Consider the following 23,843-nt stretch of genomic DNA (forward strand, 5'->3'; position numbering starts at 1 on the left):
TTTGGAGGTCGGGTCCATATTGCTATTTCGATAAAATTGGAATGAATTGTGTAGCCCTGCACATTATCAGTACAGAAATATAGGCTATAATGATGCACGAGCACGCACAAGCTTGACGGCTCTCCAAAAGTGAAGCCAAAGTATTTTGATCGCCCGTGTTGGCTGGCTGCAGTATTGACCATAAGTCCAGCTCCTTCCACGTTAGCGGATGGGACACAAGCCGAACTAAAAACTCAAAGTCTACTCAAATACATGCCCCCAAAGATGGTTTCTGTCAATGTGGGTAGTTTTTATCATGCTGATGAGTTCCCAAGTGTTTTTCTTGTATGTTGTTGTACACCGTGATAGGAGCGGAGACACGTCTTCCATCTTTGGTTCTACGGTGCTGAATATGACAGCGGTGATTTTTCTTTTTCGTCCTATCCAATTACCACATTAGCATACATAAACAAGGATTATAGTTATTCACTCACCTTAAGACCTGTAAAACAATGACATATGCCTACTGAACACCCAGAAACACAGGTATGCTCACACTGTTCTGGTCAAACATTCACAATCAAAGCTCCGTGGGATTTTCCCTGCTCTGAACATGAGTTAGGTCTTGCATGAGGAGCCTCTCTAGCTACACATAAGGTACAATACCTATAATTAAAATGTGCTGCAGGAAGTTTGCAAATTGTAGGATCAGGGAAATTGCTCTGAGAGAATGGAAGTAATAAGTGCTCTCCATATCATAGCGAGGTCGTGGCTCAGTGATCTTATAGGTGGAAAAGATGACTATAAGTGTGCTTATGACATTGTCTGGGCATCATTCCATGAGTTGATTCAGATGAAGACCCTTTGAAACCTGTTTTTTTTCCTAAAAAGATGATTTACTGTTTGTTGATTGACATGTGATAAAGTTAGAACATAATTTATTCCTTCACTGAATTTAAAGATAATAATAATAATTTAGTTACTTCCATGGAGGCAGGTATTGGTTTATGCTCATTCTGTTGTATAGCAACATCATGAAAGAAATCCTTGTTTGTAATAGGACAAAAAACTATATTTTAGTTATGTAGTAATATGAAACCACAGATAGTTTGATTGGTTTTTAATTTGTTTGAGCTTCATATATAGAGGCATCAAACTCAGTATGTGTGATATCATCAGATACAACAACAGACATGTTATTACCAGAAAACAGACAATCATTTAAATAAATACACAGAGGAAGAGGAACAATCACCATTCAAATCAAACTTTATATCATCAGAACTGCATGCATACGCCTCTCTGATTGCACTGCTGTTAGAATACCTCAATGGTGATGTGGTAACCTCAGCCTAATATGGTGGTTAAGTGCACATTTATTCAGGTGGAGTGTGACCGGATGCCGGTGTTGTCAACAACCAGAGAGAGAGAGAGAGAGAGAGAGAGAGAGAGAGAGAGAGAGAGAGAGAGAGAGAGAGAGAGAGAGAGAAAGAGAGGGAGAGAGAGAGAGAGAGAAGAGAGAGAGAGAGAGAGAGAGAGAGAGAGAGAGAGAGAGAGAGAGAGAGAGAGAGAGTTTGGTAGATTCACAGGAAGGGGAGAGAGGGGGGAGGAGGGGAGCTGGAGTAGCATCCAGCTGGATACTATTGGAGTGCTGAGCGAAGGGGGAGGGGACAGAGCAGCAGAGGAGGGGCATTACTGGAAATAGGTGGATAAACAGGTCTAGCTTGCCTTTTCCAGGACATGGTTAGGAAATACTAAAAGAGACACCCTGCACTGAGCATCTAGTACAAACTGGCTGCACATACTGTACATGCATGTGCATCCACACACGCATGCAGTATTTGTATTATGCTTCTTGCAGAAGTGAAATATCCTGACTCAGTCAGTGAATTATTTCATGGTTTTCTATGTGAGGACATTAGGTCCTCTTATTATTTCTCAGTTGATATGATGTTGCAATACCTTATTTCATTACACAGCCCTGTGCTAGCTGACCATTTATTAGCCCTGGATGAGTAAGTGCTGGGTAAAATACTCACCTAAACATTAGAGCTCAGGGTCAACATCTTCAGGATGCTGTTTTTTAAAGAATAAACCAGAAGTGTGGGGCATGCTAAAATTCATGATGCAAATCTAAAAGGGAATTGTAAACCTGAACCAAATGTGTAGTTTAAAAAGTGTAGCCTATAGCCTGGGAGTTCCCCGGGTCCTATGCTCCCCACAAAAGGGTCCGATGCTCCCACATTCAGTGCCGAATTCCCAGACAAATAGGCCCTAATCCTACCCCCTAACCCTGACCTGAACTGTAACCTCTAACCCTCACAACATGCTGAATTAAATCATTGAAGGCATAGGCTTATGCGACCTGGCAACATAGGACCCTTTTGGGGAAACATAGGGATGACCCCTATAGCTTCAGGTAAAGTGACCTCTAGGCGAGAGGCCAATGTGTTCCTTCCAGATCTAGAGCTTCTGAATGAAGACTTATTGCCTCCTTTTTATATGCTAACATCTAGCAGACCAAAACAGAGCTAAAACAAGTGCGAATATGACTTTTGTTGCCTAGGTTTGCCATAAACACGACTGCAAATGACGGCTTATGTTGCTCCATATCTCAATAATATATATAGTTATACTACAGTAAAAGTTTGCTACTACATGAGCCGTGTCAACTTTATAAGATCATGTGTCATGTGGTTTTGGGCTTGTTGTGGAGCTTGTGTTTATAGCCTACTTTTTCATAACCACCAGTTGCTGCTATGCTCATTTAAGAAGTCTGTATCTAAATGACGAAAACTGTAGATTCAGTTGAAAGATCAGATCAAAAAATGCTACCTGTAAATGAGTTGGGACCGCTGAACCAAAACCAAAAGCCTGTACGTGAATTGTTGACAGTATGTCATGCTCTGAGGTTAAATCTGGGTTCACTGTGGTTCCTTACAATAAGACAGGAAGGAAGCTGCATACAGCATTTCACCTCAGTCTCCCAATACAAGAGAAAACAAACATCTCCAATGTACTACATCCTGGATTCCTTGGTAATGACGCTTCAGGACACGATGCTTGTAAAGTACCATGGCGATATTGAAAGCAGAATTTTTCAAGAAATAAGATTCGAATCAACATTCATCAATTATGATGAAAATGATGTAACACTAACATGAAACTGTGGAAGAAATTCAGTGTTGAGTCCAGATGAGTCAAAGAAAAGTATGATGTGTTCATTGACTTTCTCATCTTTTACATTAAGCAGCAAGCGTGGCCCCGTGATTTCAATGTGATATGGTTCCCAGAGGATGAAACCTTAGATGATCTCCTGACATTTTCTCTAATATCGTCATGCAGTCTAATGTTAAACAAAGTTCAATACTTTCTTTATAACTTAATACCTGCAAAAACGGATGACATTCCCATCAGCCTAAACTGTACTTTGTGTTTAACTCTGGGAAATGTTAATCTTACACCTGCTGACATTAGCCTATTAGCGTTGTCATTGTGGGCCAGATAGTTCTCAAAGTCAACACAAGGAGTTCCTGGGGAGCCAAAACCTTGTGAATTATTTATGTGGATTACTTAAAGTTGTAATCCGTAAGAACTAAGATACGTTGTTTCTTGCGGAAGCTTTGGCGGTAAGATGTGACTGCAGGCGAGCCTCTGGGACCTCATCTCATCATCGACTGTATGACGTCACTAGATTGGCAGCTCTCACCTCCCTGATGTGGCGTGATGCCTTCACATGCTTCATATGTCTGTGGATCCTACATTGTGAGTCAGCAGGAATGAAATGCTACTGCACCGGTCAGACACATAAGAGCGAGCCTGACTCTGGATTCAGACTTGAACGTTCCCTTTCATTGCACTTTTACTTGTCAGAAGTTGGAAGTTCCCGATTTCCAAATAAACTAAAAGGCAGCATAACGAGCAGTGAATAGCTCCACCTGGGCAGACCAACCACTGCTGACTGATGTAAAAAAACGCTAAAAGCTGTTTTAATGTAAAAATGTGTAAAATGCAAGTACTTAAAAAGAAAACTTAAAGAAAAGAAAATATATGGTCCAGTTTAGAAAGTCTGTCCTTCAATTTGTGGATTTTTGCCCCTGTGTCAGCAGACATCTGCCCTGCTAAAGTGCCACTGAGCAAGACACGCCAGCAGCTTTCTCTGAAGATCTTAGATAGACATTCAGCAGATATTTCCCACATTTTTGACTCGATTATTGAAACCATGAGTTAACAATCACTTTCACATTTGTCAGATTTGCACGTCATTTCATGTAAAATGATACTATCTGATGAGAGATGAGAAGTCATATAAAGTATGCGACAGATTATCATCTGTGTTTGGTTGCTAACATGAGGAAATTCGATACAAATAAAACGCTAGGTTAATACCCTGTCCTCTTGCATTTGCATTATAATGCTACATTAAATGAGAGAAGAGGCATTTTGTAGGGTAATCTATAGAAGAACTGTTAGGACAATATCTGCAAAAGGTCATGTGGAGAAGTAGTCGTCTACAGTACATGAGTGATAAGAGAATAAAAGAAACAGTCCTTTAGTAATTTTATCCTAATCATTGAGCTGTTACTAATAGCAACAGCATCTGCATGTATTCAATTCTAACATTAACTACATTTAAGTATAAAAAGATCAAATGAAATAGTCATTAAAAAAAATAAAGTCATTTTCATCCATCCAACCATCACATAGAGACAATCATTCACACTCACATTCACACCTATGGGCAATTGAGAGTCATCAACTAACTTCACACTTGCATGTCTCTGGACTGTGGGAGGAAGCTGGAGAACGCAGAGAGAACCCACACAGACACGGAGAGAACATGCAAACTCCACACTAAAGGGCCCCAGCCCGGATTCAAACCAGGAACCCTCTTGCTGTGAGGCGACAGTGCTAACCACCACACCCACTTACTGTACTCTAATGTTATTGCTAGATGTATTGATAGTCAATTAATTCCCTTTATTGTGCAGCTGGTGACTTCTAAATGTAACCATATTCCGTACAGAAAACCGGATCATTTAGCGTACTTAATACAACTAGTTTTTAATATCACAGATCCATGTGATATTGTGGTTCTGGCGCATTGCTGCTGACAATGGTTCGATAAAAAGTGCAAATAGTGAAGGTGAGAGTGAACATCCTTGTCTGGTGCTTCTGTGGAGTGTGACGCTTTGTGAGGTTAGGTTGCGAGTCACGATTCCTGCCCTTGGTGCGTTTTTAGAATTGAGTAAATGATTTTTCAAAAACAAAATTGTCAAAAACAAAGTGAAAAATGCAATTCAGAAGGCAGCAAATGTCAAAGATTCAAAAGTGATTTAATGATTCAACATATTCTCATCAATAGGTTCTTATGATATGGTGAAAAAAGTTCTGCACAAAAATTCGTATGATATCTTACCAAGCGGTGAAACGGGAGGGACGTGACAATTGCTTGGTGTCGGTTAGGTATAGGCACCAAAATTACGGTCACATGACCGGTTTGAGCCTACAAAACGTGACGCTTAGGGTTAGGCATCAAAACGACTTGTTTAAGATCGGGAAAAAGGTCGTAGTTTGGCTTAGTACGTCCAGGACGGCAACAGGAAACACACTCCACTCGCCCCGGTTGAAAGTCCTGTGTTTTGGGACCCATCAACCTCCCCTACCTGCATCCTTAGGTGGAGATTCTATCTTACACTGCATCCCCTACTTTTAATACATGAAATATCCACAAAATAAATACGGGAAAACACATGCATTATAGTGCATTGCTTTTTGTTGTAACGCGTACAAAATTGCACGAGAACAGCCTGAATTATTTATAATGTTGAAATACTAACCACTTCTGCATTTGTTCATGGAAATGAAAGCGAAATGTATCGACTGGGCCACAAAAGCTAAGTTTCAGTGCACACACTGCTCAGACTTTCAGTTTAAGTTCAGTCTGGCTTACATTTGGATTTTTCACCCTGTTTCGTCTGACCAAGAAGAAATAAAATGTTTTGGCCATGACCAAATCACGATGAAAGGTTAGTTGAGGACAAGTGGAGTGTCACTCAAACTGAAAGTTCAAAGTCATGTGGCTCAGTCTACTCATCGCTGTGGCCATATCTGGGTTTGGCCTCATGGTCATGCAGCACTACACACTCTTCAGAAACTCATGTCTATCAGGGGATTGAAGCCTGCAGTGCCTGATAGCTTCTTGCACTATTGATTGCTGATGTCATTAAGGTCTTTTGACACAGCTCTGGAACACACTGGCACACTATTGGAGACCTTAAAAAAGTTGGGGAGCATAACTTTAAGAAATGTAGCTTTCTGATTGGCTGGCAGGCACTCCTCTAAATCCTTACTCTGGTTATGTTTAACCACAGTTAAGAGCAGCAACAGCACAGATGCTTTACTCTGTTATCTGTTAATTCTATCCAATGTAATTGAGAGTTGAGTCAATTTTGCAAACTGAATTGAGAATTCAGTTTGCAAAATTTATATCGCTATAATTATCAAAGCATTATTTAATTATTGATGCGTTATGATATATAACACACAGTCAGGTGCTGTAGTCTTTTGTTGTAATAAAGTCCTGTTATGTTTTGACATCTTGATACGTATATACAGTACATATGTTGCTAGAAATGTAGCTCAGCTTAGCTTTAAGGCTGGGGATGGGGAAACAGCTAGCATAGTGTACAGAATCCGCTATATCTCATTTAATTTGTACAAAAAATCATATCTTAATGGCAAATTGTGGTTTTGCAGTGGTTATATGATAGACTATATCTTGGCCAGTAGCAGTAACTTCCATGACAGAACTAGGCTAGCTATTTACCACGTTTCCAACCTTTATGCTAACTGGCTGCTCTAGCTCTAACTTCATACCGTACAGACATAAGGACGGTATTAATCTTCTCATCTAACTCTTGGTCAGAAAGCTAATAAGTGTATTTCCCAAAATATTGAACTGTTCATGTTGTTAATGTGATAATGCACTCTGATGTGTCCCAATATAGAAAATACTCCATTATGACTGTATATCAGGGCACCTGGTTGGGCTTTATCACTTGCATAACCGTTCCACATGCTTGCATGTGAAGATTGTGTAGACATTTTTAAAGATACAATATAAAGGTGATAATTAAATGACAAAGGATGTGTAATAAGACAGACTCCATTTATTAAGAACTGATCCTGTAGAAAAATCCAAAAGTTCCAAATCTTACAAAGTAGACATCAAAAATATTTACTATCTTTGAAAAGCAAAACGCTTCTTTTGGGCATAAAAGTACAAACATGTTAGGATGAGCTAGGCTTTGTTCATTATCAGCTATGTGTCCTATCGCAAAGTCATAGAGCAAGGCACTCTGTGAAAGGATTTGGTAAGGGCCTCATCTGATTGAATGAAACATCAGTAAAGCACAAAATTGACAACTGTATCTATAAAACATCAAGTAGAAATGCTCTGAGAACTCTGGATAACACATGTGATCATTGCTATGACATAGTCATTACAAAGGAAAGACAACATTGAATGCGCTTCCTCCCACTTCCTCAATGGAAATTTCAGTACCTCGCCAGTTCTTGAGTGTTGCAGCATGGTTATTGCGTTCACTCTCAACTATGGCTAACATGTATGTACAGAGTGCATTTATAAGCAAATGCTCTGCTAAAAAATCAATAAAACAGTACAATATGAAGGAATCCTTTACAAAGCAATAAGAAGATACACCTATGATGATAAGCCTTTTTTTCTGCTGTACTTTCAAATGCCAAACATTTGTTACCCACTTTTTTATTCCAAGCTCAAACACGCCAACAAAATACTTGAATACTATACAGTATGTTCACAGAAAATCCAACTTCACCTGAGAAAGACAAAGAAAGAAAGTAGTACATTCACTTCTGCAGAAACCAAACTTTGGCTTGGAACCCATTAGCATGTTATTAGTCATCTGTACAACCTAAGGCATGGTTCATCCACATGCAGGTAATGCAGAACTTGTGAGCTCAGCCTTATCAGACTCTCACCATTTGTGAACTGGACGAACAAGACATATTTCTTGTCTCAAACTTACCAGGATATGAAATATGATTGATCATTTTTAGGAGAATGGTGTCCTTCCAAGTTAATAAGGGGAAGCAAAGACCACAGTTGGCCAATCAAGTGTAGCAAGCATTCTTGGTTGTCTGTAATGAATCGTACCGCCCAGAAACAATTACCTTAGTCTGGTTGTAGATTCCAATTGTTTGCTAATAATTTTGCTCATTTGCCCACTTATGTAATAACCCAAGCAAATGCCCACTGAGCCTTACTCGGCCAGAATGGGTGAAACAAAATATCTGTCTTTTCTACCATGTACCAATTCTTCGGAGCTGCTTCTGTTTCTTTAGTGACACCAAAAAATGTCACTCCTTTTAGTCACTTTGCCGAGTTGCTTTGATCCAGTCAGCCAGAGTTGTAAAGTGGCTTTCGGATGTCATGCCGTTTGTTGAATATGGATTCTGCAGATTTTTAATAGCCTGGGTGTTGCCACTAATGTCTTGCCTCATTGGATCCATGTTGGTGCCATTGTTCATAGGACGAGGAAGCAAATTGGTGTAAGTATTTTCTTGGCTTTCCCTTGGGGATTGCATGAGAGAAGCATGGGTCTCTTGTCCCACTGTGATCTGGGGCTCCTGCTTCAGCTGGAAGCCGGTCTGAGAGCCGTCTCCCACCAGGCCCTTCAGAAAATCGTCCCCTTCCATTCCCCCTAGGAAGGAGAAAGAGCCTTGTGAGCCCCCTCCAGCTCCAGGGACTGACCCGTTAAAGGTGTTCTGGACTGGATTTAGGGTATTGTAATTGGACCATACAGTCTGGAGACCCTGGTTCTGGTTGACTAGATGGTTCTGGGCCCGGGTCTCAGACGCAAGCTCTTCCCTTTGGTGCTGTAGGTGGAAGAGCGACTGGGACTCTAACTGGTTCATTACAGAAGCCTGGGGGATGGTATCCAAACACTGCAAGTCCCTCATGGAGAGCTGAGGGAGGGTGTTATTGTCAAAGCCGCTGTGCTCCACTCTGTGGGGGTAACCAGGTCCACGGTTTGGCTGCTGTTGCCTGCCGCTATTAGGACGTGAAAGATTGCTCATGGCACCAGACTGGTTTATAGTGACTGTATCCATTGAGAGTGCTGGGTTGGGATTTGCCCAAGAATGGCTGACTGAAACATTTGGCGCTTGCGATGTAATCATAACATTTTGAGTGCCGGGTTGGTAGGACTGGTTGAATACAGCAGGTTGTTGCTGCATTGAAGGTGTGGGAGTTTGCCTCTGGAACATGTTGGTGAGGTCTGGAAAATATATATGATATTTAGTAGAGTAGATTTATCCTGATTGGGATGAAAGTGTATTTGTCTTAACATCTAATCATTGTTATTTGAAGGAAAAATCAGTAAAATCAGTTACCTTTCCGCATGTGACTCATAGTACTCTGTGGCACCGCCTTTGGCCTGTTCATAGCCAGACCAGCAAAAGGACCACCTAAAGAAAGGCCAGAAATCTTTGTTACGATGCATACAGTACACGTATACTGACATACAGAGGATCTGAAAAGTGAAGCCAATGTGAAAGGTTGCAAGAGGTTTTTTTTATAGTAGAAGTTTTTCTCAAAGTCAATGAGAAAATGAGCCTACTTCTCACTTCCTTTATTTCCTCAGTAAACATTTTCCCAATTAGTTTATTGTCTCGAGAGCTAGTTTCAAGTCTTCTCCAATACAGCACAATGTTAATTTAGAAATGATGATAAATCATGGTCCTATTGAGGTTAAAGTAGATCATAAAGCAGAGGATGCTTTAGGGCAGGGCTGTGATTCCCAATTCACCATGCTATTCACAGGATAGAGGCTTAGCGGCATCTACGGCACAGTGCACATTGAAATAGCCTTGAACATGTTTTTGGGTGTTGGGTGGTGTCAGTGTTAAATTCCGAGGACTGTGACCCTCTCACAGTGTATTTTCACTTCATCAAAGTTAACTGTAACATTGTGGTTGCCTAAAAATGTCTTGATTAACGTTCGGTTGCACCTTGCTTACAAAGCTAATGCTAGCTAACAATGCTAATTTTTTATTTGCTTTTGTCACTGCAGTGCCAGCAACTCCACTTTAACATTTAGCTTAGCAAAGCGCCATTAAAATAACAGCGGGACACGGCCTTATCCAAATATGGTCATGTCTGGTTTCAAAAAACTAAGATGACGATGGCCAAAATGCAATCTCCTGGCTTCAAGGTAGTCTACAAACCAATGGGTGACATCATGGACGCCATGCCCATCTCTCATATACAGTCTATGGTTGTACTGTATGCACAGTACCATAACTCTTACCTGACAATCCTGAAATCCTCATCAAATTCTCTCTTCTGCGCTTTTTCTCATTGTAGCCGTAAGGATCTAAAGCAAAGACAAAATGTGCACATAAATAACTTGAATCCAATTGAGAACTGGACTCCAGTCCCTGGACACTACCATCGGTCACCGAGCAATGACGAGAGTTTGAGTTCATTACAGGGAGAAGGTGATCGCTGCTTACCTTTGTCATCGGGAAGATATCGGAAATCCATCGGTTCACTGACTTCCTGATCGGAAGGTCGGCGCAACTGCATGTGCACGGTGACCGACTCTGTTACAGAGGTGTTATAGTAGGGCGGAGTCTTAAAGACGATGGCTACTTGGCGATGGACATCGGCCTGGGAGAAGGAGCCTTTGGCCTCCCAGCCGTTGGTGGAGAAGAATCGCACCTCAATGTCATCTGGAGGAAAGGAGGATGATGGGAAGACAGGGATGGAAAACTGAATGAACATGCAGAGATGAGCACTACGGCCATGAGAAGCAAAATGGATTCATGGATAAATGGATTGAATGAAGATGAATGAAGAGAAAACAGACACAGGCTACATGAAAAACACAGCATTCTGTAAAATGTGTAAATTAACAAAATGCTGATTAACTGATTGCAAAAGCCGGCAGGACATTGCCAGTGTACCTTTCTGTACTTTGTCACACAGTAGGAAGATCTCATCCCCTCCTTTGACACTTCCACTGTTCCTGTTGACCCGACATATCCTCAGCTCTGCTGTGTTTGGGGCCCCTGATGACGCAGAAACGAGTGTGTCAACATGCAACACAGCAGACACAACACATCCAGCAATTCCGACTGCATGCTACAAGTCAGACGACATTTATATTTCCAGGAGTGATAATGTCCAAATCTGCCGACTAGTTGATGCAATGTTGTGAAAAAGCAGCTTCAGTGGCCCAGTGGAACTTGTTTGCCTCGGTTTATAAAAAGACCACATTCAGTTTACAGTTGAAGCCTCAGCAGGTTGAGTCACATGTCACATGCCTGCTGTCAGAAGAGGAAGTGCTCCATGGTAACGGTGTTGTTTGAGGGTAAGTGTGTATAAAGAACTTCCCCTTTCTCAATGTGAGGAACACGGTAACTTAAAACAGTGCTGGGTCAATATCTACTGGACACACATACACAGATCTTGCAACAAACACTTGCGTGCATGACTACAGGTACACTTTGTGAACTGTACGTGCAATCACAGCTACTTGTGTAACTTCTCAATTCTTGCATACTATTATTACTTTATGTAAATGAGTAGGATATTAATACAATTCTAGGTAAGCTGATGAATATAAGCACCAAATATTTGCAGCTTTGATTCATGTGATATCATCATCAGCTTTTGATATCCATTATTAAACCTAAGTTGGACACACCTAACCTCAGGCAGTTCATATTCCCGTAACCGAACTATATGGCAATGTCATTATGTTCTCGTCACTTGCAGTTGCCCAACATGACGTCGGCATGAACACACTTTGATGCAGACGGAGCTCAGCCACTCACTGTTGTCATAGATGGGGTTGGTGACGATGGGGTTGAGCTGTCGGGTGTAGTGGCCGTTCTCGTCCTGCAGGAAAACCTGGATACACAGGCGGACCACGTTCAAGTCGTACTCCTCTGTCTGCAGCAGCTGCTCACGTGGCACTGAGGTCACAGACACACACACACACATATATATATATATATATATATATATATATTAAATCCCTCTGCATTGAGGTGAAGTAGATATATTAAAATGTGTAATTTAGTAAATATTCTGTACTATTAAAAGGTTCATGGAACTTCCACTATGGTGCTCAAAATAAAAAAATTCACCAGCTTTAGGAACTCGTTTTTCCAGGGTTAGTCTGCATAACTGTGAAAGGAACTTTCAATGGAACTACTTTCTACTGAAGAAATAGTCCCTATGAAAACCGTTAATAGCGCCGTCTGTGGATTACTACCTGCTGTTGAAACATGTTATGTCAAATGTCATAAGAAAAATGGTATAATGAAGATAAGGCATTCTGGGTAACGGGGGCGGACTAGATTCGCTTTAGCTTCTCCCACTTTCCCTTTCGGACATGTCAATTGTATGATTTAAACTTTGATAATGTGTGATGATGATTGAACTAACGGACATGCCCGAAATAAACAAATAAATTAATTATCTTGCGCAACCAGGACTTTAAAAAAAAAATGAAAATACACCTTGCTGTTGAATTCAAATGCAGTCCAATTCTTTGATGACACTAACATCTGCATGGTTAGACAATGTAGGTGTAATTGCATTGTAATTAATATAATCACAGAATGATATAATACACCAAGTGTGAAAAACCATCAAAGCATAGATAGACAGATCCATATTAGTCTATGATGATCTCATGCTTGTCACATTTGTAGTCTGTCCCCAAAACCTCAACTTTGGGTCACACAAACACGTCACAGATAAGCTTTTTCAAGCATCCGCAGCCTACACTCTCATCTGCACACACGCACGCACACACGCACATACATGCAAGCGTCACACATACCGCCCTCAGACGCAACACAAAAACACACACCTTGCAGGGAGAGCTTTTACTGAGACGCCCACACAACAACACACATACACACCGACACACACACACACATACGCACCGACACGACACACACACACACACACACACACACACACCAGGCTTTCACATCTGCCTACTTTCTCTTCCTTCATCTCGGAAGACGTCACCTCAGGGTGGAAAGAGGTGTACATGTGTGCCTGTGTGAGCGAGCACAGAAGCAAGAGATGAGACTCCCTTCTCGAGTGACCATGAGGGTTCCTGACGTGTGTGAAAGTGGTGGGACAAAAGTCAGATGTCACGTTTGAAACTTTGGCTGCTTAATAATGTGAAACACCTCAGTATAGGACAGAAAAAGTGCAGACGTAGGGAAACTCCTCATCCTTAGTGAATGTGTCACTGGGCATGCTCAGTGCAAACAGCTAGCTAAGTGTTTCTCCTGCTTTGTTTCTGCAGGCTCTGTTGGCACCAGACACTATAATTCCCAGGGCTCAAGTCCAAGTGAAGCCACAGGTCATCGGTGCAGTCACAAGTCTGTTTGGATTTTGTTTAGTCAGAAGTCATCAAATAAGTGACTTTAGTGCACAGCTGTGCAGGGAACAAGCTGGGAAGAAGGGCCAAACAACGGAGCCTTTTAGCTTTTCCCCACATCTCCATTTTTAGAGAGAAACGATACAATAAACATGTCGACACCAGACTAACGTTGCTCTGGTGTCGACATGAAGCTTCAAGCTTTGTTAAAAAAATCTGATATTTGATATCAGATTAAGCCAAAACATGTCAGCCTGGCTCTAATGTTCACAGCTCAACACTCACAATGTCTGACCTTTTTTTATCAGCTGCCGTTTGTTTGCACAGAAATAGTTTGGGAAATATGCTTATTTTGGTTCTGTATGAGAGGTAGATCCGTTAAATGTAAATCAGTGATATGACATTCAGGAGATGGTTAGCTTAGCTTAGCATAAAGACTGGAAACAGGGGGAAACATCTAGCCTGGCTCTGTCCAAAGGTGAAAGTGTGTTTGTATATCACGTACAGTTTGCTCACTGAGCTTTGTAGTTTGTGTCTTGAAGAGTGACAACAACAACAACAACAACAGGGACACTGCCTATTTACTGGTCTCTCTGTAAAAATAAAGTCAGGCAGCTGCCGAACTGCTCCACATTTCTGTTTGGTCATCAGGTTTGTGTGCTGTAGATGGCAGAGACGGGCCCACAGTGGAGAAACTGAAGGAGTGAAGAACGAAGACCTGCTCGTGTATGAAAGCGGAACTGTTGCAGCGAATATTGATGTAACACAAAGTGGGTCTGTGTGTGTGAGTGTCTGAAGGAGGCAGGTGTTGGGCAGGTGCCGTGAAGTGGGTCGGCGGTAAAAGCAGTGGTGAGTGAATGTGTACGGTGGAAAAGAAAGCACAATCGCTGGGCACCGATGTCTCTGCTGGCGGGGACAGTGGAGGGGGGTGGGGGTGGGGATTCGGTGGTGGGTGGGTATTGGTGTGCGGGGGAGGTAAGTGGTTAGTGTGAGTGTGGGAGCGGAATGAGAGAGTGAGAAAGAAGGGGAGCAGGTGCCAAGCTTCACCACAAACACTCCACTGCATGACTCACTATTTCATCCAGCTTCATGACATGCATCGCTCAGGTTGTGTGACTGACTACAGCAATCGGATGATATATTACAGTTACATCACATACACACATACATATATGTGTGTATATAGCATCACCATGCTATAATTCTACTGTGTATTACATGTTAGAGTTCCACACACTGATCGGTTTTCCTCTTAAGTGTGTGCGTTACATTACAGAGGATGGTTTGGAGTAGAGTTGCTCCAACACTGATGCAAGTATCGTAAAATGCCTCTGATACTGCCTAAAGTTGAAAGTAGTTTATTGATGTCCTTTCTCCATTACTCTTCATGATCTCATTCGTCTACACTGACTGTACTGAGATAAAACAATTCGTCTCTTGTCACTCCTCCACTGTATCAGAGATTTTCCGCATGTGAAAAAAAGGTAACTGCGGTATAAAATTGAAGAGTGTAGGACGTAACTTCTTTTGCAAAAGACATGATATGATCATGTCATTCAAATCTTATGCCTCCCTGTGTGTTACTTGATGATGTAGACCAACCCAATGTGAAGCCACACTATAACTACAAATCATATAATCCGACAAGGAAACACTGTCACTCATGTGAGAACATTTACCTCTGACTGTAACTATTTTCATCGCTGATTCATGGGTTTGGGTCATTTTTTAAGAAAAGTTTCTCTGATACCAGCTTCTTCCATTCAAATATTTCTGTTCTTTTACTCCTCCATGACAGTTAACTGAAAATCTTTGATTGTGGACCTAACGAGACATTCAAGAACGTCATCACGGGCTTTGGGAAACACTGATCGCCAATTTTCACCATTTACTGACATTTTGTAGACCAATAATCGGCAAAAAAAATAGCTGTCACTTCTAGCCCTACTCTGTATTGGGGTCTCATGCATTTCCCATTCTACATCAACAACAGTTCAGATGCATGAAATGAGGCGAGGTCGGGGGGTTTGTATGTGCGTATCTGCCCCTGACACAGGAAGCAGCTGAGTTTCACAGCAGAAGTGAGCTGCAGAGAGGGGAAGGTTAGAGCCATGTGAAAAAGACACCCAGCTGCCCATCATACAGTCTGCAGTAATAAATGCATTTAATCTGTGTCTGCGGTATTGCCATGGTTACCTGCAATCTGACAAGTAACACTAATGATCATGCAGCTCCCGTAGCTCTACCTTCACTAGATATGATCAGCTGAAACTGCTCCGTTAAGGATTAGCTCATTTCAATTCAATTCAAAATAGGGATCGACCAATATGGATTTTTTAGGGCTGATGCCGATTTTTTTTTTGTCATCGGCCTTAGCCTGACCATTTTCTTCTTGGCGCCGATATTGAACTTTGCTCCCTCAATTTACATCCTTAAATTGACACACAATGATGATAAAGAATGTTACGCGTCTCAGTTTAAAAAAAAAAGAAGGTACAATTATTGAACTTAAAAAAGGCGTCGCCAGCACCACGGAGCTGCCTGTGGACGCTTGTTTCTAAATAATGACGGGAAAAAAACTAACGGCCAACACCGCAGCCCACATCGGCCGATACGGCACACGTAAAGCCGATGTATCTGTCTATCACTAATTCAAAATGCTTACTGCGTCCTTCAGAACCACAGGAATCAAACAATAACATATGTGGGATGGCAGCAGTTAGGACAGTTGTGTTTTGTCTGACATCAATGCAAAAGAGAGCATTTCAAGTCCTCATCTTCTATGTTAGTTCCTTAACTGTGATAGTAGCGCGCAGGTAAGAGAGAGGAGAGATGTGGTCATATGTGGTGGAGCTCAGTTAGTCAGAGCATGTCACTGAAAATGTCAGCTAGTTAGTGGTTCATATAACACGGAAGCCATCTGTATCACAGTTTCAAAGTTTTGTTAAGCTTGGGTATGCTCAGCTTGGGCTCTACAGGATTTTAATTGTAAGTAAAATATCACAGACACACAAATATGTGTGGTAGGCAGATATCTGGCTGATTCAAGTTCATTACCTCCGCCAATGAGGTTATATGTTTTTGGCTGTATGTCAGCAGGATTACAGAAAAACTACTATAGAGATGCACCGATCCGATACCTGGATCGGATATCGGATGAATGAGGCCGATCCAACATTCTGATCCAGCAATTTCTTTTTTAAATAATATCATACACAGCAATAGAGTTACAGTGATCTAAGTCACTGCAATTCTATGTTTGCAACACCAGTTAGAATAAGAATATCTGTTTGCAGTGCACTTTACATGGAAGTGTTATACATTTCTTTTTGCTGCTAATGTACACTTTGTTATTTGTTAATAAATAATAGGTACATTTATATCTGTGTTCATTTGTTACTTTTGTTTTAATAAGGCTGAATGTTTATGTCGGGATCGGGATCGGATCGGTATATGGTATCGGGTATGGGGTATCGGCCGATACGCTCAGTTCAGGTATCGGTAACGGTTTAGAACGGAAAAAACTGGATCGGTGCATCTCTATAAACTTCTGGTCTGATTTTCATGAAACTGAGTGGAGGACTGTAGCACGGGCCAAGGAAGAATTTTTTATCGATCCAAATCACTAGACAACTTATCTTTTCACTTTGGTTAACGAGGCAGGATAGGACATTTGTGCTGCATTCATGTGGTGTCCGAAAAATGAGTCCCAGACTGAGAAAATCCACACTGCATTAACATTACGAGATTGGCCATGCTTTACATAAAAGCATCCTTCTCTGCTTTCTTTCGAAAAACATGCCAACACCAAACACAAACACTAAAAGCATATATGTCTGCTCATAAAGCCTCCATGCTTTTACAGACCTGTAAAGCGCCATACCCTACTTTTATCATCATCATCTCTGGGAGCTGGGGAACCCCCTCGGCCCACCCTCCCCCTTGTAATGAATCCTGCATTCCCAGCTCTCACGTGGCATCCTGCGCTGTGCTGAATTGAGCAACTGTGACTAAGAATGGGGAAGTGTAGCCGAACGCCTGTTTGTACATGAGAAGCGCTGCCTGTCTGCACCGGAGGACCGCAGAATGAAATTGCATTTAGGAAATGGCATGGCTGCAGACGGTGCGGTGGCAAGAAGCGGATTTTTGACATGATGTTAGGAAAATCGTCTCCGCTGCCTGAGAACTGGGTCGATGAGCACTTGAAAACAATTCTTGTGAAGTGTTTTGAAGGTGCTTAACGGTAACAACAGCAGTAAAAAAGCGACAGCAGCAGCAGCAGTAACCAACAGCAATGACAGCAACCACTGCACCACACCAGCACAAAGTATTGCACCACAACACAGTTAGTCTTTCCTATGTCCATGGCTAAAACAAGTCTGAATGCCACACGAGTGAACTCTTATCACTGACTTATATTAGCTTATTGCAGATATATTGGTGTACATTAACAGTATATTGGTCATACCAGACCGAGTACTCCTATAACAACAAAACGCCACCGAACAAAGCCAGACTGTATTTCATTGCTTATGAATTTAACTTTTCATTTGTAGGCTATGACTGAGACTGTGTCAGTTCTTCTTTTTTACAGATTAGCATTAAAATCTATTGATTTAAAGGATAAGGTCTAGAGATGCTCATATCGGCTCCAATGCTGACTAATTAGCTGCGTTGGATATCGGATGATTAAGGCCGATCCAGTCATTTCTTTTTTATTAATATCATACACAGCAATACAGTTACGGCGACCTAAGTCACTTCAATTCTATGTTTGCAACACCAGTTAGAATAAGAATATCTTGTTTGCAGTGCACTTTACATGGAAGTGTTATACATTTCTTTTTGCTGCTAATGTACACTTTGTTATTTGTTAATAAATAATATTAGGTACATTTATATCTGTGTTCATTTGAAGAAATAGGAGGAGGAGGAGGAGATGAAGAAGAAGAAGAAGAAGAAGAAGAAGAAGAAGAAGAAGAAGAAGAAGAAGAAGAAGAAGAAGAAGAAGAAGAAGAAGAAGAAGAAGAAGAAGAAGAAGAAGAAGAAGAAGAAGAAGAAGAAGAAGAAGAAGAAGAAGAAGAAGAAGAAGAAGAAGATGAAGATGAAGATGAAGAAGAATTCCTTTATTCGTCCCGCAATGGGGAAATTCAATTTGTTACCTTTTTTTAACAAGGCCCAATGTTTATGTCAGGCCTGATGCCTTCACTCACATGGACAGGTTGACGCCTCCTTCATTCAACAGTAGGGTCAGATCGGTATCAGGTATCAGCTGATACGCTCAGCACAGGTATCGTGTCGGATTGGATCGGAAAAAATGGATCAGTGCATCTCTAATAAGGTCTGAGTTATTCTATAGTGTCTTAGCCATGCTATCGTGCTGCTGTGGGGATGACAATGTCACTGTGTCATTTTGTTTTCATCATGGCAAGTTAGCATGCTAACATTAGCATTCCATTAGCTGCACGCCCCAGCTGATCACGACACATTACACAGACACAGTACACAAATTCAGTAGCTGTTGCGATGTAAGATTACAGGAATGCCTGTCGTAATAGCCTACATATTCCTGAATTCAAGTACATTGTATGAACCACAGAGCGGCGGATAAGAGCAGGCGGGTGTGTAGAGCACCAAAACCAAAACATCCAAACATCACCAGCAGCATTATAATATTAACATCCAAAATGAAAGTCATCTGCCTTGCCGTATTAGACTGAGTATTTCCGGCAGCAGGAGATATATGACTCAAAGAAACTACAGTTGCCATGATGACAATAATGAAGGACCGCGTCCCCCTGTGCACCGTGTGGCTCACTGACGTGCCATCAGTGACAAAAGGGATGAAAACAGACACGACCATGCCATTAAAAGCAGGAGGACTCACCACTGAAGGGGTTGATCCCTCTGGTCATCCTCTGTACGATCGCATCTTTCACTTCCCTCCTTCTCACACACTGGATGCCCAGATTCTGGAAACTGTGTGAGTAAACAACATGGTTGTGAGGAAGTGACTGACAGAGCTGCAGCAGGCCTGACATGAGGCCACACCTTGCGAAGGGTGAAAAAAGAATGTTGTTGTGTGGAAGTTGTGTGTGAAGGTCAAAGCAATCATCCAATTACTCCTGTCTGACTTTGCTTGTAAAACAAATGACCATAAACTAATGATTTTGTGATATATATATATATATCACTAAATAAATATATAGTGTATACACATCTAAAGAAAGACTGAAAGTCGTAATTAATCTTAATTTACTACAGGAAATGAAGGAAATGTAAATTAAACACACCAACAGATACTGACTCATTCAAACTCTCTCACACATGCTAAGTACACACACACACACACACACACACACACACACACACACACACACACACACACACACACACACACACACACACACACACACACACACACACACACACACACACACACACACACACACACACACACACACACACACACACACACACACACACACACACACACACACACACACACACACACACACACACACACACACACACACACACACACACACACACACACACACATACACACACACAACTCTGTTTTCTCTGACACACAGCAAACACGAGTGATGTCACTTGGGGAATTCCCGTGTTGCCATCCTCATCACAGGCGGGGTTTGACAAATATGCTTTGTGTGTGTGATTTGCTGTATGACTTTCTCCCCCTGTATCCGAGAGGGTACTGATTTACACCCGGGGCCTTCTGTAACCGGCAAGTGAAACACGGAGTTCTGTTAATAGAAAGCGAATTGATAATGTTGCTGTGTGTGTGTGTGTGTGTGTGTGTGTGTGTGTGTGTTTACATATTTCGATGACAGCGGTGTGGCTGATTAAGACCGAGACTGTGGCGATAATTACTCTGATGGCGACAGTGGCGGTGCAGTCGGTGAATGTTACTGCAGAGTGGACGGAGGGGGAGGAGAACTCACGCGATCACTCTGCGGTCTGGACCAAACTCAGCCTCGTAGAATCCGTCTTTGCAGTCCTTCCCCACCAGGTCGTGTGGATGCGGTCGGTACGGCTCGTTCTTTGTCACCAAGTAAACGCGCACTTTCCCTTTACCGCTGTAATTCAGGATCTGCGGAGGAAGAGGGGGGTCATTTGTAAGAGGAAGAAACATGGTGCTCTTTGGGCTTATCATGTGTATTTATGCATAAACACATGTAAATCTTTAAGGATTTAAGTTGTAGTGACTGACCTGCAGACTGGGGTAGGTCCTGTTGTTGTCAGAGCTCTTCTCGCCGGGGATGCTTCCGGCTGAGCGACCCTCACACTTGTACCTGAAGCGCATGCCCCTCTGCTTGGGCTGCTCAAAGATCTGGACGGCCGGCTCAGTCACTAGAGGGCACAGATGAAGGAAACCGAAAGGATTCAGATCCCAAAACCATCATTTCCTCCAGGTTGCTTTAGAGGTCCCATATTCTGCTCATTTTCAGGGTCATACTTGTATTTTGGGTTTCTACTAAAACATGTTCACATGCTTTAATGTTCAAAAAACACTATTTTTCTCATCCTGTCTGTCTGAATAAACCTGTATTCACCCTCTGTCTGAAACGCTCCCTTTAAGCCCCTGTCTCTTTAAGAGTCCAACAAAGTCTGCTCTGATTGGTTAGTGTTTGCAGGTCTTCTATATCTGGGCTCTGTGTGTCTCTGCAACATCATGGCAGCCAGTGAATGACTGTAACAACACTGTAGCAACACTTTCTACCCATATATAGTATAGTTGTGACATCACAACTGTACAGAAGTCCTGACGGCTCTTTTAAAGACACAGTTTCTGAATACAGGCTGTGTGCATTTCTTTGTGGATTGAGAGTTTTGATATTCTGGTATTTTTATAGCATTTCCACCGGATATTTTCCACAAAAAATTCATCTCACTTTTTACAATATGGCACCTTTAAACCTGGCTGCTAAACAGAGTTTGGTAACGTTTGCTCTATTTCTGCTGGAATGACAAAAGGATCGAACAGATCAGATCAAATAGTCGATAGTCGGGACCAATAAGTCAATCTAAGGTATACTCAGTTGACGACCATGTTTCCGACATGTAGTAACCCAGGAGGCACTGAATTTACAGGTCGAAAGATGTTTATATGTTTAGGTCAAAACTGGGCAAAAGCAGACACTGACTTGTGAATTCTGCGGGAAAATAATTTCTTCTGCTGCAAAATCACTATTTCCTAAAGTCTGTGTTTTAGTGTTGATATTTCGTATCCCTCCACATTTTTGAGATATGTCTGAAGGTTCCTTCAAGCGATTTAAATCAGCCGCCCGGTCTACTAACCCAATGGATGGAAAGGACAAGGATGTAGTGATTTGAAGTTCACCTACACAGCGAGGGCAGAATCCAGGGGAAAGGGGAATGTTTTCTTTAGAGTTTTTCAGACGATACAGTACAGCTGAAGTGTTAAATATGAAACCTTCATGTCTAAAGATCTTTCAGCCTTTGAAATCAATAAGTCAGTGCTCGCTAAAAAAAAACAAAAAAAAAGGCAATGGAAACCAAACCTGGCCCACATGATGCCTGCTGTGTGAGAGAGGAACTCAGAGTGATCAGGGGAGTGTCTCTGCTTTCAGTGTACAGTGTTTCCAATGATTTAACAACCTGTGTTGTCTGTGGACATGACTGCAGCGGGACGAGCGCTCCGATCAAAGTGCAGCGCTCACACACAGATGTGATTATGTAGGTCACTATAAAACAAGTCCTGTTACATTTCTGACTCCATTGAGAAATGCACGTTTGACAAAGAAGTGGCTGGGCCGTGTCCTGCCTTCCTCATTTTACAGCTACTTTGGCAGAAACACAGAACTGAGAGATGACGTCTATCACACGGATGGACAATTATATTTTTATATATATATATATATATAAACTCAGACCCCACACACTAAAACCACGCAGATGAGGATTACAAGAACCCCTTGATCTCACACACACACACACACACACACACACACACACACACACACACACACACACACACACACACACACACACACACACACACACACACACACACACACACACACACACACACACACACACACACACACACACACACACACACACACACACAGTTCTAAGAAAAGAAAAAAAGAACAGCAACGCTTACCAATAGAACAAAATGAGGAAGTGAAAGACACTACAACGCATCCACACATTATTGGGCACTTCATACATGAGGATACATAATATGAACATAAAGCGGTGTTACAATGTACTCACCCAGGTGTGGATCGTCCACTAGCATGGAGGGTATAAGGACTGAGGAGCAAAACGTGACAGAAATGAGGTGGATGTGTATGCAAAAACATACTGAAGAGCTTTGATGAAATGACAAAACAATGACATTTCTCGTGTTTTGCTGCTAGAGCTGTGCTGTAACTACTGACACTGTCAACCATTGCAACAAGGAGGAAGTTGAACAGGCTTATAATAAAGAGTCCAGAATGAAGCACTACTGTTGCTGTACATGTAAATCAGAAGTTACTCTTGAGTGACTCTGTTGATGAACACCACAGACATGATTTATATGGATATTAACTTCTTTTTCTGTCTCATTCTGCGGGTCACCATTACCCCTCCACACTGAACGAAGGTGTCGCTACTCACCATCCATGATGCGCACACTTTCCCTCTCAGTCGTATCCCAGGTTAGTGTCTCTGTGAGGAGCTCGGGCTGAATGAGTGACAGTGTACAGGAAAAGTAACATTTGTTCATGGAGAGGAGCGGGGGAATTCCCCTCCGTCACCGCCTTCATCCGAACGGACCAATGAGAGGCTGCGTGACTCACGGCAGCGAGCACACACACACCCGCGCACACACGAACACACACACACACACACACACACAGAAAAGCATCCAGGAAGCATACGCCACACTTGATAACCCCGTGTCACTCATGCTGCAGCTGGCAGCCAAAACCGGGTACCCAGGTAAAGAGGCTGGAGGTCCACGAGGCAGCGGCCGCGGGTTCGACTCCAACCTGCGGCCCGTTTCCTGTCTGTTCTATCTGACGAAAAAGCTTGAAACTGCCAAAGACCCGCACTCACAGTTCCCCCCAAAGTTCCCGTAACTGAAGAAATGAACTTGTAGAGCACTTCTACTAACGTCATCTCTCTCACACACACACACACACACACACACACACACACACACACACACACACACACACACACACACACACACACACACACACACACACACACACACACACACACACACACACACACACACACACACACACACACACACACACACACACACACACACACACACACACACACACACACACACACACACACACACACACACACACACACACACACACACACACACCCCTAAAAATTTGAGCACAATAGAGA

General features: G+C 42.2%; 1 protein-coding gene across 2 annotated transcripts; it reads right to left on the minus strand.

Annotated features, from left to right (window-relative positions):
* Positions 1-7,131: 7,131 nt before the first annotated feature.
* Positions 7,132-23,152, minus strand: rel (v-rel avian reticuloendotheliosis viral oncogene homolog). Of its 2 annotated transcripts, XM_083922703.1 has the most exons (11): positions 23,091-23,152; positions 22,704-22,742; positions 20,674-20,813; positions 20,405-20,553; positions 19,324-19,415; positions 11,866-12,006; positions 10,993-11,097; positions 10,540-10,758; positions 10,335-10,400; positions 9,418-9,492; positions 7,132-9,302 (listed from the first exon to the last, which is right to left on the minus strand). In XM_083922703.1, exons 1-11 carry the CDS (start codon positions 23,095-23,097, stop codon positions 8,392-8,394), a joined length of 1,944 nt encoding a protein of 647 aa, XP_083778829.1. In that variant the 5' UTR covers positions 23,098-23,152; the 3' UTR covers positions 7,132-8,391. The 2 variants fall into 2 exon arrangements, with proteins under 2 accessions (XP_083778829.1, XP_083778830.1); XM_083922704.1 differs by lacking the exon at positions 22,704-22,742 and having other exon boundaries at positions 23,091-23,150.
* Between the last annotated feature and the right edge of the window lie 691 nt (positions 23,153-23,843).

The sequence above is a fragment of the Echiichthys vipera genome (assembly GCF_963691815.1).
Source record: "Echiichthys vipera genome assembly, chromosome: 11".
In the NCBI taxonomy this organism is placed as follows: Eukaryota; Metazoa; Chordata; class Actinopteri; order Perciformes; family Trachinidae; genus Echiichthys; species Echiichthys vipera.